General features: G+C 43.5%; 1 protein-coding gene across 2 annotated transcripts in view; it reads right to left on the reverse strand.

The window, feature by feature from the left end:
- The window catches only part of MRPS22 (mitochondrial ribosomal protein S22), a 586067-nt gene that overhangs the window by 305686 nt on the left and 262989 nt on the right, over nt 1-17392 (reverse strand). For both annotated transcript variants that reach the window (XM_044070029.1, XM_044070028.1), the window contains exon 4: nt 15595-15738. In XM_044070029.1, the coding sequence (XP_043925964.1) occupies nt 15595-15738 (144 nt within the window). The remainder of the gene's footprint in view (nt 1-15594; nt 15739-17392) is intronic.

Below are 17392 nucleotides of genomic sequence, written 5' to 3' on the forward strand. Positions count from 1 at the left end.
GCCTCTTTATCAGAGGGTACAGGATTCTTAACCACAGAAGCTTTAACACCTTTAGGCCCCTGAGAAACAGTTTCTGGGTCCGCCCTAGGACTCTTAAACAAATACTTATGAGCTTGGGCACCCTATAATACCTATCAGGCTTAACAGGAGCAGGAGGCAAGGAATCAGGGTTCAGGAAGCCTCTGCAAAACATCCTCCACCACATTCAACACAGGAGGAATAGCTAAGGGCCTATGTTGGGGTAAAACAAGAATTCCCTAAGCCTTTTCCTGGAATCAGAGTAATCCTGGCCTTCCCATTTAAAGTGCTCCCTCATGGAGTGAAGAGTCTCTGAAAATGAAAAATCCTCAGGAGGAGAAGCTGTAGGAGTGGAATCATCCACATCAGAATCAGAATAAGTAGGAAACTCTTGCAAGTCTTCCACAGAAGACTCTGAAGCCTGTGAACACTGTTCAAAACTATCAAACTCCTGTTCCACCCTAGGCCTCTTATCAGGCGGGGCATAGAACCTCTAATCAGAGTAATCAAATCTTCTGCCATTTTAAGCATATGTTACTTACGCACACGGGGCCAAATCCTAGGGGAAGCCTCCACAGAAGCTGAACTTGGCCTACCTCTAAAAGAAGCTTTGGCAACAGAAGGAGAGGCCCTAACTACCTTGGGAAGAGAGGGAAGAACAGTTACCTGAGAAGCCCCCTCAGCCTGGCCTACCTCCTGAGAGGGCACATCCTGTAACAGTAAAGTATCTGCCTGAGACTCCATAGAGACTCCTGGCAAAACCTCTGGCTCCCCTGAGCCTTCTAAAGAACCGGCGTCCGGGACTGCGGTTCCTCACCCTAGGCTTCACTGTTTTGTCCTTGCGCTTCTTGGATGAAGCGGGCGTCGGAGCATCCGACGGCATGTTATAATTGCAACGCTTCCCAAACACTAACCTAGCACAATCAAGCCTCCTCTTAATAGTGCGCTTATTAAATCTAGCACAAGAGCGGCAACCAACCACGCCGTGCTCAGGCCCTAAACAAGGTATACACAATGTATGATAATCCTATGCGGTATCTGCTTCCCACAAGAAATACAGTTATTCACTTTTTCTGACATCCGGTTAAATACTGAGGCAAGAAAAAAACCAAAATGTTCCCCAACGGGGTTACTTAGCCAACTCTGTTTCGGTCTGAAACTCCGGTTTCGGAAAATCTCAGAACGCCAACCTGCACTCGCAAAATTGCTTCTGCATCGGACCATGCGGCAAAAAAGACTGAGGAAATGACGTCGGTCATGCGCATTAGTACCCTGACGTACTGACGTCAGTCTAAGGCGCCATGACCGACGTCAGCCTTATACTCTGGTATTCGGGCCGACGGGGACGCGGACTATACCCAATAGTCAGGACTGCAGCAAGGGAAGACGAAGAACATCCGGCGACTGGCTTAGGAGAAGCCTCGTCATCGGTTTTGGGCCTCGGTTGTCTATATCTTTCCTTTTCTTTGTGTTTTTTGTGAACTCCGGTAGTCGGATGGCTATCAGACGGCATATCTGGATAATTAAACTGGTGCCCAAAATATTTTAAAGCAAAATCATACCAACGCTTAATAGTGCGTTGGTTGAATCTAGCAAAAAAACTGACAACCAGAAACGTTGTGATCAGGGCCTAGGCAAGGAATACAGTAAGAATGAAAATCCTTATGAGGTATTTGCTTTCCACAAGAAATACAATTATTTACTTTTGCAGACATCGGTCTGGAGCAAGAAAAAAGTTTCCCCAACGGGGTACTTAGCTTTATTGAAGACTTTGGATCTGAAACTCGAACACGAAAATCTCAGGAGTCGGCCGACCGGCACTTGCGAACTGCTTCTGCTTCGGGCACTGCGCGGCAAGAAAGACGGAATAAAATGGCATCGGCCGCATCTTTTATACCCCTGATGACCTGACATCAGGGGAAGGGGCAACAGCAGCCGATGCAGGACCCAGGACTTTGGAATTCAGGCCGACTGAGGGCAACCTGCCAGCAGGATTACCCAAATGTAATGACTGCAGCAGTGAAACATGAAGAACATCAGGAGATAGATCTTTTATGTGAACATCAAATGATGAGGCAAAATACATCTGCCACATCCAGCATCATCATGTACACATCCTGAAGAAGCAAAAGCATGACTGTCTGCAAGGTGACCACCTGGGAGGGATAAACTGGGTACACTGGCTGAGGTTACTAAAATAGTGATTCAGATGGAAATCATACGTTCCCTCATGGATAAGAAAGAGGTGGCTAAAATTTCAATACTCCTGTGAGGCTGGTCAGCTTCTAAAGACCCTATTAGCAGTAGGGTCTGGACCTGTCCCAAGAGTTCCAGTGAAATGGCCTGAGTTACAAGTTGCTCCCTTTATGGGGAGGACTACTGGCTCCAAAATGTGACCTGTACATACTACATCTAAATCTCATTGAACCATTCAGAGGGTTCTCCACACCAGGGAGATTCACCTTTTCCATGGAACGTCTCAGCTGGAGACAGAACCATGGCAGAATAGTTATCCTCTTGGGTGATGCAAATGATACCAGACAGGTCAATATTATATAACACTGCAGGACTTCCTTGGCTGACAAGTAGGTCTCTTGACTAGAGCAGGAGGAAGAAGTGGAAGAAGAAACAGGAGGAACATAAAGGCCACCTGAAGTGACAGCTTGTTTTTTTTCCAGTGGTCACTGGTTAGATTTTGATCAGGCTAGCCAATCTAAAGCAATGGGCATTCAGGATCATACTTAAGTTGCAACTACAAACTGGACATCCTCAGCTATATTACACTGTGTAGGCATGTCTCAGGCAATGGCCTTACGGCAAACAGTACAGTCAAAATTCCAGTTGGAAACATATTTGACTGTAGAAGTTGGAGACAAGAGTCTTAAAATAGTCCTTTTTTGAGCTCATACTCCAGGATGCACTCAAAATGGTACTCTAATTGGGACAGGTGATACAAGCAGTCAAGCTCTAAACCCCAGTGTGGCAGATGAATATGATCTCCTGTCATATCTTTCCAAACTTCTACACTACTTATCAAGTAGCAAGTTAGCAAAATTCTGGCCTTATACTGGGACAAACAACTTACATTAAAAAGTCAGAATTGCTATATTAGTAAGTTTCCTCTTCTACTAAGGTAGATCTTGTAAAAGGCATTTGCCGTCCTGGGTACCAAAAAGACAGACACTGGTTCCTACAGACCACCCTGACAGCAACTATGAATGACTGAATTTAGGGAGTGATATAACAATGGACTCCTGACACTTTTCCCCCAGAAACTCCAATAAACACTGATGGCGTGAGCAGGGTGAGGTGGGGTAGCAGCTCAACACCCATTCAGGCTGTTCCTCATAAGACTAAGGACCCCTCCAAAGCAGAGGATATTTAGTGTAGAGGCAGATGAAGGGGGTGGGTACATTAGACTTGAATGCCTCAGTTAAAGTGCCCCTGGGATCCTCCAATTCAACCTAAAAGCTGGACTGCAAGGGAATACAAAGTCCCATACTACTTAAATGAATAAACTTGTAATTAGTACTGCATCAAGCAAAAGTGGCAGCACAGGACAGGGACAGGAGTAATGGGGATTCAAACTAAATTCTCTAAGGGTGCATACCTACACCTACTGCAGCTCTCACAAAATCTCAAACAAGTGCTTTCCTCTAGCCTTTCTGATGCATGCATTGACATGAGACAACCTAATAAACTTATTCTGGCTGGACAGAAAGACTGTCTGAGAAAGGATATTCCTGAGCAATCCCCAGTACAACTGATTTGTGACTGAAAGGATCAAGGGATCAATCCCTGAATCAAGCTCTTAGACCACAGGCTCCAGTTGATTTTATCCAGTGGCAGGCCAAAATCAAGTAATGTGTCTGCTCCAAAGGGTGGGAGCCAAGGCTGCGTCTCCCCTTAATTTTTCCCATCCATTATCTTCTACTAAAGCAGAGGGCAGTTTGGTAAGTTTGCCTTCAATATCTTGGGGCAATAATGTAGATACTAGGGTCAGCTAAACACTGCACTTTGGGAGGTTCATGTCTTGAACATCTCAGTGAATGCTTGTATTTTATTTTTTTACATCCACTGCATTGAAGGCAGAATTTTAAAGTGAAAACTGTCAGACAGTTTCAGCAATCTGATTTTCAGCAAGTCTGTATATGTGAGTGCAAGACTATTGGATACACATCTTTAAAGATGAGTTCTGCTGTGGTGAATGTCTGTGTGAGAGAATAGCGAAATTGGCTGACTGATATGCGTGTCTGAATGGCGGATGTTTTATCAACAGTGTGCGCACTGACATGCAAATGTCTGATCAGCTAAGTGAAGCTTGTCAGTATGCGAACTTGAAGGCTGTGTGCCTGCATGTGCGGCTGTGTGTCTGTCTGCCTGTCTGCATACTGCATTTGCGCAGATTGGCAGAGAAAAGTAAATGTACATATGAGTGTAAGGTTGGTGGATGAAAACATATGGGTATGTGTGACAAAGAGTGCAAGATTAGTGAGCTAGACAGTGTATGTATCAGTGCCTGTGTGCACAATGTGAATCAGTGTGAGACTGTCAGGCAGTGGAGTTAAGGAAGATTCTTTTCTTTCCCACTGTTGTTGTCTCAGAGTACGTATGCACTAAATTGTTGGGGTGTGAGGGACTTCTAAGAGACTTGCTCCCTACAAAAAACACTTTAATTGTTACTTTTATAAGAAGTCAAGAGAAAGTGGCATCGATGATGTTACTTTTAACAACAGCTAATTTTTTGTAAATAACAAACTTTTGCCCTTACCATGATGCTCCAACTTATGCCTGGGGGGTGCGAGATGAACCTTCACTCAGTAACAAAAAAAAAAAAACAGCTTTAAATACCAATCATGTTTTCAGTCATGAACTACGGCAAAATCTTCTCCCTTCTTCGCCTTCAAGCAAAAGAGATGCACCTTTGGAAAATATGGCATTTATTAACATCATGCCCTTCCACCAGAGTCAGTGTGGGTATTGGCTAGTAATCTGATGGGCACTTACCCTGCTGGTTACATTGGGTAAGACAGCAATTCAGGTCGTAGCCTGCTATAAGTTCCCAACCATGTCCCAAGTCTCTCACTCCATGTTCCTAAGCACCCTGGAAACTATTAGGGTCCAACCCAACACTCTCATACTGGGTGACTTCAACTACCCCTCCATCAACTGGGAAAACTATTCATGCACCAATACACTGGCCCAACGCTTCCTGGAATTCATCACTTCCAATGCCCTGGACCAACTCATTCTTATCCCCACTAGAGGAAGCAACATCCTTGACCTGGTTAATACTAATATGGGCAACTGTTGCTCTACACAAATAGTCAATTCCTCCCTGGTTAGATCCGACCACAAACTAGTCACCATGGAAATCCACATCTCGCTCATGCCACCCGCAAAGGTGACCACCATGTAAAACTTCTCCAAAGCTGACTTTGGGCTCCTAAAAACAGAGGTGGCTAACTTCACGGCACCTATGTCAATGGAAAATAGATGCATGGCTGCCGAATCATACACCAATGCACTGTACGAACACATACATATATGCATGGAACTATCCACACCCAACAGAACCAAGACACTCTCCTCCAAAAAAGGAAGCCAATCTGGTGGTCCCCTGCCATTAATAAACTCTACAACAGAAGGAAGAAACTGTTGCAGAAAAAGGTGAAGTCCCAAGACTGGAAAAAACTCCCTTATTAGCCTCAACAAAAACTTGAGATCCCTTATCAAAACCTCTAAAGCCAGCTATGAAGGCAGAATTGCGGCAGACACTAAAAACAACTACACAGCCTTCCACAGTTATATCAAAAATCTCCACGGCAATACCCGGGTTTGCACTAAGTTACTGTACAATGATACCGCCTATACTGAGCCAACAGATATTGCCAACATACTGGCCGCTAAGTGCCAACTTTACCCCTCTCTCCTCCACTAAAGGACCAATCACAATACCGGATGAATGACAGGCACCCAGCATTAATGCAGCACAGGTTAAAGCTGCATTGTCCAAGGGACCCAACAATATCCCTGGATGTGTTCTACATGAACTACAAAGTGAACTGGCACCACATCTGTGTGCTCTATTCAATCACAGCCTCACCTCAGGCTTTGTCTCCACTGAATGGCGCACTGCTACAGTCATCCCTCTCCATAAAGGGAGAGTGACTACAGACCCTGGGAATCATCACCCCATTAGCCTGACGAGTCTGATACGCTAAGGCTATGGAGTGCATCATCATGTACCTAATTATAGTACAGTTTTGTATCTACCATAAATGTAGATGTCCGAGTGTTCACACTGCTGCAGTCATTACACTTGGGTTGTCCTGCCGTCAGGCGGTCCCGCAGTCGGCCAGAGTTCCAAAGTCTTGGTCTGGCGTCGGTTGCTGTCGCTTCTTCCCTGATGTCAGTGCGCCAGGGGTATATAAGACGCATCCGACGCCATTTTCTTCAGTTTTTCTTGCCACAGATGTCAGGTGCCCCCAGTAGGTAGGCAATACATATTGCTAATAAAAAATATACATATAAAATAAAAACAATACCTTCAGTTACAAGCAAATACACCACAAAGGTTGTATAGGATAGAAAGGTATAGAGAAGTCCAGTTAGTTCAGAGGGGATGGAAGGAGGGTAACCTGGACTGCAGCAGTGTAAACACTCGAACATCTACATTTATGGTAGGTACAAAACTGTACTATGTTCATCATGTTACACTGCTGCAGTCATTACACATGGGTAGAATCAAAACGCAAAGGTTGGGTGGCTGGTCAATAAAGAGTTAGGATTGGCTATGAGGCCCTGCAGAACTGCAGTGGCAAATCCTGCTCTGGATTTAGAGTAAAGAGGCAAGTGGTAATGCTTGGTAAAGGTGTGCACTGAACTCCAAGTTGCAGCCTCCAAAATTTCCTTGGTAGGTACTCCTCTGAGAAAGGCTGTTGAAGTGGCTGTTGCCCTGGTGGAATGTGGCCTAATGTTATTTGGGACTAATTTTCCATGCTGTGTGTAGCAGTAACAAATACAGTGTCCTATCCATTTGGATATAGTCTGCTTTGAGATAGCCTTGCCCTATGATCCTGCAGCATATGCTACAAACAGTTGCTCAGTTTTCCTGAAAGTTTTTGTTTTGTCCAAGTAGAAGCGTAGCTGCCTGTGTATGTCCAAAGAATACAGAAGTTTCTCCCCTTTATTCTGGGGGTTTGGATAAAAAAGCTGGCAAATGGATGGTTTGGTTAAGAGCCACACTAGATATCACCTTTGGCATAAAGGTAGGGCTTGTCCTTAAAGAAACCCTGTCCTGATGAAAAATTATAAAAGGTTCCACTGCCATTAAAGCCTGTAGCTCTAAGACTCTTCGTGCTGAAGTTACTGCCAGGAGCAGAGCTGTTTTCCATGGTAAAAATTTTAGATCGGCTGTATTGGCTGGCTCAAAAGGTGATAGGGTCAGTTTTTCCAAAACGAAATTGAGGTCCCAAGTTGGTGTTGGTGCTCTCCGGGGCGGTCTTATGTTTTTAGCCCCTCTGTGGTACTGCTTTAGCAAGGGATGAGAGAATAAAGGAGGATCCGTGTTGTAATGTGCAGAAATGGCAGAGGCATGGATCTTAATTGATGAGAAGGATAGGCCTCTGTCCAGCATCTCAGTTAAGTATTGTAAAATCTGAGGAATGTTTGGAACAAGAGGGTCAAGGCTTTGAGCCTGGTTCCAGGCGCAGAATCTCTTCCATTTTTCTGAGTAAGCTTTCCTGGTGCTAGGCCTCCTGGTCTCCAAAATGACATTCATAACAGCTTTAGAGAGAGGTGTTGCCTGTTTGACTAATGTATCTGCCATGCAGCCAGGGCTAGGGTTTTGAGCTGACCATGCAGGATCTGATTGTTTTGTTGAGTCAGAAGGTGTGAAATTTGAGGCAAAATCCATGGTGGGCCTTCAGCCAAGTTCCTTAAGATAGGGTACCAGTGCTGGCGTAGCCAGTCTGGAGCAATCAGGATCATCTGTGGTTTTTCTTGTCTGGCTTTTAGGAGTACCTTTGAAAGGAGAGGCAGTGGCAGAAGGCATAAACTTTTAGGTTTTTCCAGCTGAACAAAGGAGCATCCACTTTCCATGCTTGTTTGTGATAAGTCCATGTGCAGAATGTTTGTAGTTGGCAATTCAGTGGGGAGGCAAAAAGATCTATGTCGGGGCATCCCCATTTTTGCGTTACCATGCTGAAGATTTGTGGATTCAATTTCCATTCGTGAGGGTCCATGATATTTCTGCTTAGATCGTCTGCCAGAGTATTTTTCTTTCCTGGCAGGAATTGTGCTTGCAGGTGAACTTGAAACGTTAGAGCTGTGTTCCACAAGGTCATGGCTTGCCTGCATAGGGGATAAGAATGAGTGCCCCATTGCTTGTTTATGTACCACATTACTGTGGTGTTGTCTATCTTTAGTAATAATTATCCTGGATGCAGAAGGTCCTTGAAAGCTGTTAGGGCATTTTGAACAGCCAGCATCTCCTTTTGATTGATGTGAAAATGCATCTGGTCTGTGGTCCACTTGCCCTGAATGCATTTTCCTGTCATGTGTGCTCCCCAGGCGTAATCCGAAGCATCTGTTGTTAGAGTCTGCCTGGCTGTAGGTTGGGTAAAAGGCTGACCCTTGTTTAGGTGACATGCCTGTGCCCACCATCGAAACTCCTGTTGTAGGCAGGGAATTACTGGTATTACTGCTTCTAAACTGTGACAGCGTTGAGTCCAAACACTTTTTAGGTACCATTGTAATTTCCTCATATGCAGTCTGGCATATGGTATTAGCAGTATGCAGGATGCCATGAACTCCAGGGCCTGCAGAATTTTTCTTGCAGGGAGATGGGACTTTTTTGCCAGTAATTGAAAATATTGAGTTAGCTGAACTTGTTTGTCTGGCGTGAGGTAAGCCATCTGGGCCGTTGTATTTAAACTGGCACCCAGGAATATAATCTGTTGCGAGGGCACTAGTTTTGACTTCTTTTCGTTTACTGTGTACCCTAGAGAAATTAGCAACCTTTTTACAAACACCACATGCTGTAGAAGAATGTCCTTTGTCTCTGCTTGAATGAGGCAGTCGTCCAGGTTTGGATATATTTGAATTCCTTTTTGTCTGCAAAATGCAATTACTGGTGCCAGGCACTTTGTGAAGACCCTGGGCGCAGTAGATAAGCCAAAGGGCAGTGCAGAGAATTGGTAGTGCATTGTACCAGCTTTGAATCTGAGGTATCTTCTGCAATTTTGTCTGATAGGGACATGCAGGTATGCCTCTGAGGTCCAGAGTAACAAGCCAAGCCTTCTTGCCCAGCATGGGTAGAAGCTGCTGTAATGTCAACATTTTGAATTTTGGAATATCCAGGTAAGTATTCAGAATTGAAAGGTCTAGTATGGGCCTCCAGGCCTTGTCCTTTCTGGGGACCAGGAAGAGTCTTGAGTAAAATCCTTGTCCTTGTTCCTGTTGTGGTACTTTATGAATAGCTCTCATGTCCAAGAGGGCTGAAATTTGTTTTTGTCTCTCTGCCCATTGATTTTGTGGCAGGTCTGGCATTCCTTTTAGCCTTGGTAAAGTATGAAAGTGGAACCTGTAACCCTGAGACACAATATTCAGAAGCTATTTGTCTTGGGTGATTGTTTGCCAGTTTTGAGAAAAAAAGTGCTAGTTTTCCCCCTAAGGGGGCTTCCAAAAGGGACGTGCTTGGCGTACGAAGGGAAAGTCATTGTGACTGTTTCCTGTAAGGTTGAGACTTGTTCTCACCTCCTTTTGGGGTTGAGGTGCCCCACTGTCGTTGTCTGTTTGAGCCTTGGGGTTGAGATCTGCCTCTTGGGTGTCTGTAGCTGCCTCTCTGTGGCCTGTCTGACACTGGAAAGGACCAATTCTTTGTTGGCCAATTTCTGCTAAACCGAGGTGGCTGTACCTGTAAGAAATCCTTGACTGTTTGCATAGATTTAGCTTTATCCTCCATTTTCTTTAACACCTCTTCTGCCTTAACGCCAAACAAGGTATCATGCTGTAAAGGTGCATCCAATAATTTTGCCTTAACATGATTAGGTAAAACTCTGCTCTTTTAACCAAGCATGTCTTCGAATCACAGAACCTGTAACTGCGGCTCTACAAGAGGCCTCTAAAGAATCAAAACCACATTGCAGAGTATGTTTTCTCACCTGTTCAACTGCATGCAATAAATCCTGCATTTTTTTTTACAATCAGGAGCTTCTGAGCTTGCAAGCATTTTCTGTTTTAACTGAACCATTAAATATTGTTGGTACTTAAGCATGTGAAACTGGCAATTTAAAGCTCTTTGCAGAAGTGTATACTTTCTTCCCCCATCTATCCAAAGCTCTGGAATATCTGTCAGAGGGTACTGGATTTTTTGCAATGGAAGCCTTAACCCCTTTTGGACCCTGGGAAATAGTTTCTGGATCAGCAGAACGTTTTTTGTAAAGAAACTTGTGAGAGTCAGGGACTCTATAATACCTATCTGGCTTGGCTGGAGCAGGGGGCAAAGAATCAGGAGATAAGCTGGATTCAGAGAACACATCATCCACAATATCTAGCACAGGTGGAATAGCCAGGGGCCTGTGCGGAGGCAATAAAAGGAAATCCCTGAGTCTTTTGTTGGATTCTGAGTAATCCTGACTTTCCCAATGGAAATGCTCCCTCATGGTATGTGTAAAGTTTCCCCAAAAGAATAATCCTCAGGAGGAGAGGCTGAAGGGATAGATTCTTCAGCATCAGAGTCCTCATAGGGGGGTAGAGGGTATCCCTGGTCTGAAGAGGAATCAGAGGAAATGGAAACCTAATCAGAGGAATCATAGTCTGTATCCTGCCTAGGCCTTTTCTCAGGAGGGGGATGGGAACCCCTGATTAGAGTAATGAGGCCTTCGGCCATTTTAAGCATCTGTTTCTTAGGCATGGAGGACTGTCCAGGAGAATGCTGTACTTGTTTCTTTGTCTTTAATGGTACCTTTGTCTTGGCTGTTGTTTTAATGGTAAGTTGTGAAGGTCTGAAAACACCCTCAGAAGCCGATGCCTGCTCAGCGGCTCTGGACCCATCTGAGGGATTAGTTTCAGTATTTCAGTAGGCCCAATACCTTGAGTTTCCAGAGGCCTAGTTGTCTCCACGTGGGAGTCGGAAGCGGCCTGTGGCTCTAAGGTAGCGGGTGTCAGGGGCTCTGAAAGCGCCTCACTGAGAACCGGCGACTGGCCTAGAAGAGGTTTTGTCGTCGGTTTTGGACCTCGGATGCTTGTCTTTATCCTTGTCCTTGCGTTTTTTCGGTATTGAGGTCGTCGGTTGATCCGACGGCATAGTATAATTGAACCTTCGGCCAAAGCAGTGCAAAGCAAAATCAAAACGTCTTTTTATAGTGTGTTTGTTAAATCTAGCACAAAACTGACAACTAGTGACGTCGTGATCAGGGCCTAGGCATGGAATACAGTAACAGTGGAAGTCCTTATGAGGTATTTGCTTCCCACAAGAAATACAATTATTAACTTTTTCTGACATCGGTCTGAGGCAAGAAAAAGTTTCAACGGGTACTTAGCTTTATTGAAGACTTTGGATCTGAAATTCGACTTTGAAAATCTCAGGAGTCGGCCGACCGGCACTTGCGAACTGCTTCTGCTTCGGGCACCGTGCGGCAAGAAAGACTGAAAAAAATGGTGTTGGATGCATCTTATATACCCCTGGCGCACTGACGTCAGGGAAGAAGGGACAGCAACCGACGTCGGACAAAGACTTTGGAACTCTGGCCGACTGCGGGACCGCCTGACGGCAGGATAACCCAAGTGTAATGACTGCAGCAGCGTAACACGATGAACATCAAGGATATAGGGAATCTCTAAACTCTAGATCCCACACAATCTGGTTTTGTGAAAGGTAGATCATGCCTGCTCAACCTGGTTGACTTCTTTGAGTCAGTCACCAGAGCTGTGGATGACAGCAAGGCAGTTCATACAGCTTACCTCGATCTGGCCAAGGCCTTTGATACCATTCCCCAGGGATCGGTCCTGGATCCTCTCCTGTTTGGCATCTACTTCTCAGAAGTCCAGGCCAACACGGAGGGACTCTGGCTGACCACATTTGCAGACGACTGAAAGCTGGGAGCCATTATTAACTCCCCAAGTGATGTAGACATCCTACAGAAAGGCCTCACTGAGACCAATGACTGGTGTCAAAACCATGGCCTTAAGCTTAATGCCAAAAAATGCATCATTGTCCCCTTTGGCAAAAACTTAGTTCCCACTGATTATCACATTGATGGGAGCCCACTGAACACTGAAGGCGTTATAAGAGATCTGGGGACACAGGTTGACAGCAACCTCTCCTTCAACCACCACAAAGACACTGTGGTCAGAAAGTCCTATGTGGCACATCTCATTACCAAGGGTTTTGCATCCAGGAAGAAAGAGGTCATCATCTCTCTCTACTCTTCCCTCATTAGGCCAATCATAGAGTATAATGCCCCATTGTACCTCACTAGGCACATACAACAGCTGGAAAGTCCACAAAAGTACCTCACGAAGAGGATCCTAGGCCTTAAACACATGTCATACATGGACAGACTCAAAAAACTCCAGCTACTCTCGGTCTAATGTTGTCTACTAAGAGGCGATCTCTGCTTGACTTACATAGCCATGTCTGACCCAGCTCTGTTAGAAATGCTACATCTAAATAAATCCCAATCCCTCCACACCACAAGCTCCAGAGACCTCAACCTCATTACCACAATCAACAGAACATGCTGGAGGGACAGGTTCATAACCCTGAGACTGCCCATGCTCTGGAATAGACTTCCCATACATGTCAAGCAGAGCACCTCACTGGCCTAATCATGAGAAATCGTGATGAGTGGATGGGAAATAGAAAGTTCATCCCAGGGATCACTCCAGTGGCTCTACTTGACAGAGGCACTGGGAACTAACTTTGGGCGGCATGATGCCAGGGCACTTCTATGGGCTAGGCTTTTAAACACTCCAAGGCCATTAGCCTAGTACACACCTATGAACCTATGTTTAGGCATGTAGCTACAGAACTTTAAAGACTGAGATTTGAGTTTTGTAAGTGGTTAAAAAATGCTAGGTTCTGGGGACAGGTACTTGTGCAGAAACACAAGCTATGGCAGGTTATGATATGGGGAAGACGATGATAAAAAAAAATCCCGCATTAATTTTTAAATGATAAAACGGAAAAGATACATTTAGTAAATAACTCATTAGAGGGGGTTCCCAATGTAATAAAAATAAATAGAGGTAGAGATTACATTGTGAACCCCCTCTAATTAGTTATTCCGTATTATTTTAACACCATACAAAACACTGATCTACTTTATTAACTGAGACACAAACTGATAAGAGTTTCATGTACTTGCTGAAAATTTCTCAAGTACCACTACACACGATCAGCAGTGAATTGTAAAAGAGAACAAAATATTTATTGCAGGAGGGAAGCCCCATATCCCCTGATCAATAAATATTCTACCTCTGAGGCTGTGCAAACTTGGAGAAAGTATATGTACAGAAAATCTCTATTTGACAGAAGCATATTGGAACGCACAAATGAGCATTCAGCTATGAGCAGAAGATCCATGAGCAGCTAAATGGCAATCAAATGAAAAAAACTGCAAAATACTCATGGTGTTGATTCACACCTGATGTGGACATCAGCATTATATCCTCCCATTTTACACTGCTGTAATCTCTCTATACACACACACACACACACACACACACACACACACACACACACACACACACACACACACACACACACACAGGGAATTCCTCATGTTCTTCTTACTCCATTATCATACAAGAAGAGACTCCCTCTTTGCCTCCTGCTGCAATATCAGTTAACTTATGCTCAAGTGAAAAGATTTCAGGACTGAACACTGCTTTAGTCTTATTTTCCTCACTGTGCATTCCATTGTCATTCCATTTACTATCCTGTATATATATTGCCAGAAGTCTTGAAATGGGCCAAAAATTACAATAAATGGCTGGACAATCTGTACAGTCACTTTTTTGTGTAGGGCTATGTCAAATATTGCAAGTTACATCTATTGCGGATTCATCTAAAATTACCTTTCTACTGCAAATCCATCATGCCTAGAGTTCTGTGCCAAAATGACTGTAAACTACTAAATTAATTATTTTATAAATATTTAAGTTAGGTTTTTATCCAATGGCATTAAATGCCTGGTCTGTAACTTTATCCCTCTCTCTTTTTCAAACTCAGGCTTACCAAAATTTCAAAAACCTTCCTCTAGTATCATTCCCTAATTACTGTGGCTTAATAAAGGAGCACTGGATGTGCACTTTGTTTTGCATACAGATACCTAGTTCTCTATACATATACTAGGCTGTATCACACTGGGCTGCAATGCTGGTGCTGCGGTAGCACTGTTGCCTCACAGTAAGACGTTGTCCCGTTCGATTCTCAGCTAAAGCGTCTCCTGTCTGAAGATGTGCGTGAATGGGCGTACCTTCATTGAAGGTTGTGCATCAGGGCTGGCAACTCGGCACGTAAAAATCTACTGCCAATCATTAGCGGACCGGAGTTCCGCTGTGGCGACCCCTAACCGGGAAAAGCCAAAAAACACAACAATCACACTGGGCTGCAATGCTTTCTCTACATTCAGTTTTAAGAAATGATTATTAGCTTCTTCCAACATTCTTGTCTTGTTTGAATGAAAGGCTATAAACTCCTAATTTAGTTTGCGAACTAAATGACCAAAAAGGTTCTTTTACAGTAAATCTGCAACTTATTTATGACAATAAAATGTAGACAGAACATTGTTTTTAGTGCTCTTCTGCACTGTAATCAACATTTCTTTTTCAATCAACTTTTTTTCTGCCTCTAACTCCCCGCTTTCTTTTCCTATTTTTTTTTTCCAATGCCCTAGCTCAGCCCCCATCACTACTTACCAACAAAGCACATATGTGCTCTGATGGAATGCTTGGGAGTGGATACTTGACCAAAATTGGTTCCACATGCCATATTACCTCATGGCTTCTCTAGAGTGCTGCTCAGGGCAATGCATATTCTCTGCAGTGACAGTGCTTCCAGCTTTTTACCAGTGATCCTTGCTGTAGAAGTTATGTCACCAGTCCCTACCTCTACCACCTTCCAAGATAAAAATGCATACCTTTGTCTGTACCATCCCACTTTCCCTGGCTGACTCTTCTAATGCCTAGGTCATTCATGAAATTCAAGGTGCTGGCACACTGTTACGGCTCAATTCCTGTTTTGAAATGCTGCTACTTACAAAAGCCCACTTATTAAAATTCACACACCAGTAGTACAAAGGTGCAGCACTTAGTCTGTAAGAGTTGACCTTACATGCAGAAGCATAAAAAGAAGTGAAAAAAACTTGTCTGCAATGCACTTCAGTTTCCAGAGTAAATCATTTAACCTTCTAGTGTGAATGAGTTAGTTTGTGCACAAGGGCACAAAGGTATACATAAACGATAGTAAATGAGAAAAGGAGATTGTACACGACAAATACTTTGCAGTTAGATTACAAAAAAAGATTAACACAAATTTGTACAGTCCAAGAATAACAAATATATTACTCCAAGGTTCTCATCCTTGAAGAGTGGCACTGGAGTAAGTCGGCGACCTTCTCGTGGAAAATAAACTTGTATCATTCTGTCTCGTTCTTCCCACGTAGCTTTGCGCAGTACGCCATTAGGTTCTCTGACTACAATGAACCTTTCCTGTAACAGAATGTACACTATTAGCAAACAGATATTCTAAGTTTTAGACTTACACCAGCTATTGCATACTATAACCCTTATATTTCTTCACCTCTCCCAAGCACTGTAATTAAAAAAAAATAATTCAGCATTAGCATTACAAAGTTTTTTTTTTTTTTATATACAGAGGTCTGAAGCCACATACAACTTTTACAGGAATAAAAATGAAATTTAAGAGATGCTCCAGATGATGGTCTGGCAGAAACTGACCATGCTTCTTTGTCACCAAACCAAGTACAAAAGCAAATAAAGTAACTGAAGTTAACATAGGCACATGCCAACGGATGACCTTTAGATCTTCTCATCTGAAAGTTGTCTTCTGTATGGAAATGTTCACCCCCTTTGTTATACCTATCCTTTCTCCCAGTACCAAACACCTTTAAATGGTTTTATGAACTACAATCTAGCATCCCCAATCATTTCCTTCTCTAATCTAGGAATCTTTAAACCCCTTACACTTTCATATCCCACACATTAATACACTTTATTGTCCAGTACTATCTCTGTGAACTAATATTTTCAAATACTGGCACTAAAGCTTCTCCCAAAACCTGTGATCCATGTCCTGTGACCTCCATACCTTCCCAACTTAACAGTCTTACTACACTAATTTATCTCCTAATGCTACAGTACAACCACATCACATCTACCTTCTCACTCTTCTTCACGGTATGCATATTCCAAGTGCTTGAACTTTTCCTTGTACAAAAGGACCACATTCTCCTCACTATTTATGGATCTGTTAATGGAGGTAGATTACTGATCCAACTGGACCTTCTTCAGTCTCTGCCAAGGGGAGTACATACAAATAAGCACTGAAATGAACATTAAACTAGAAAGCAATAAAAAACAGAAACGGGGAAATTATGGCATTACATTGCACGCACACTCAGTTAATGCAATATACAATGTACATCCTGAAATGATGCAATGAACAAGAACTCTCCCCTGCATACTCATTTCAGCCTGCTTGTAATACCACTATAGAATGATAGCATAAAACTATGCAGCTGCATCTTTTACTACCTCCCCTAATCTCTTTACTACCTCTATCTCAAGTCTACATAAACTATCCATAATACAGGTTTTTAAACCTTCCCACAAAGCTAAGTCAAAACTATACAAACTCCATCTAGCATCTACTACACACACTCTCTTCACTAAACACCTACTTTGTTCTGGAGATATCCATCCCAACCCTGGCTCCTCTTCTCTCCCCAAAACTACCTCTACACCGCCCCCATCTTACTCTAACAGTCACCAACCTCAGTCACAGCAATCATCTCCATCCAAATACTTAACTATTTACTCACTGAATATTCAGAGTCTAGCAAATAAAGTCACTGAGCTGCACTCATGGATAGCTCTCAATACCCCTCACATCCTCTCCCTATCTGAAACCTGGCTCAAGCCAAACATCTCAAACAGTGAAATACTGAAATACCCCCACCAGGTTATAATAGCTTCCGATCTGATAGACCTGTAAAAAAAGGTGGTGGCATGGCCATCCTCTACTCAAACATTCTTAACCTCTCACCATACCCTTCCCCAATTCCTGACTTCCTCCCAGCTGAAATCATCATCCTTAACTGCCATCTGAATCCCCATAAAAAAA

Source organism: Protopterus annectens, chromosome 4.part1 (assembly GCF_019279795.1).
Source record: "Protopterus annectens isolate FY-2018-M chromosome 4.part1, PAN1.0, whole genome shotgun sequence".
Classification (NCBI taxonomy): Eukaryota; Metazoa; Chordata; order Ceratodontiformes; family Protopteridae; genus Protopterus; species Protopterus annectens.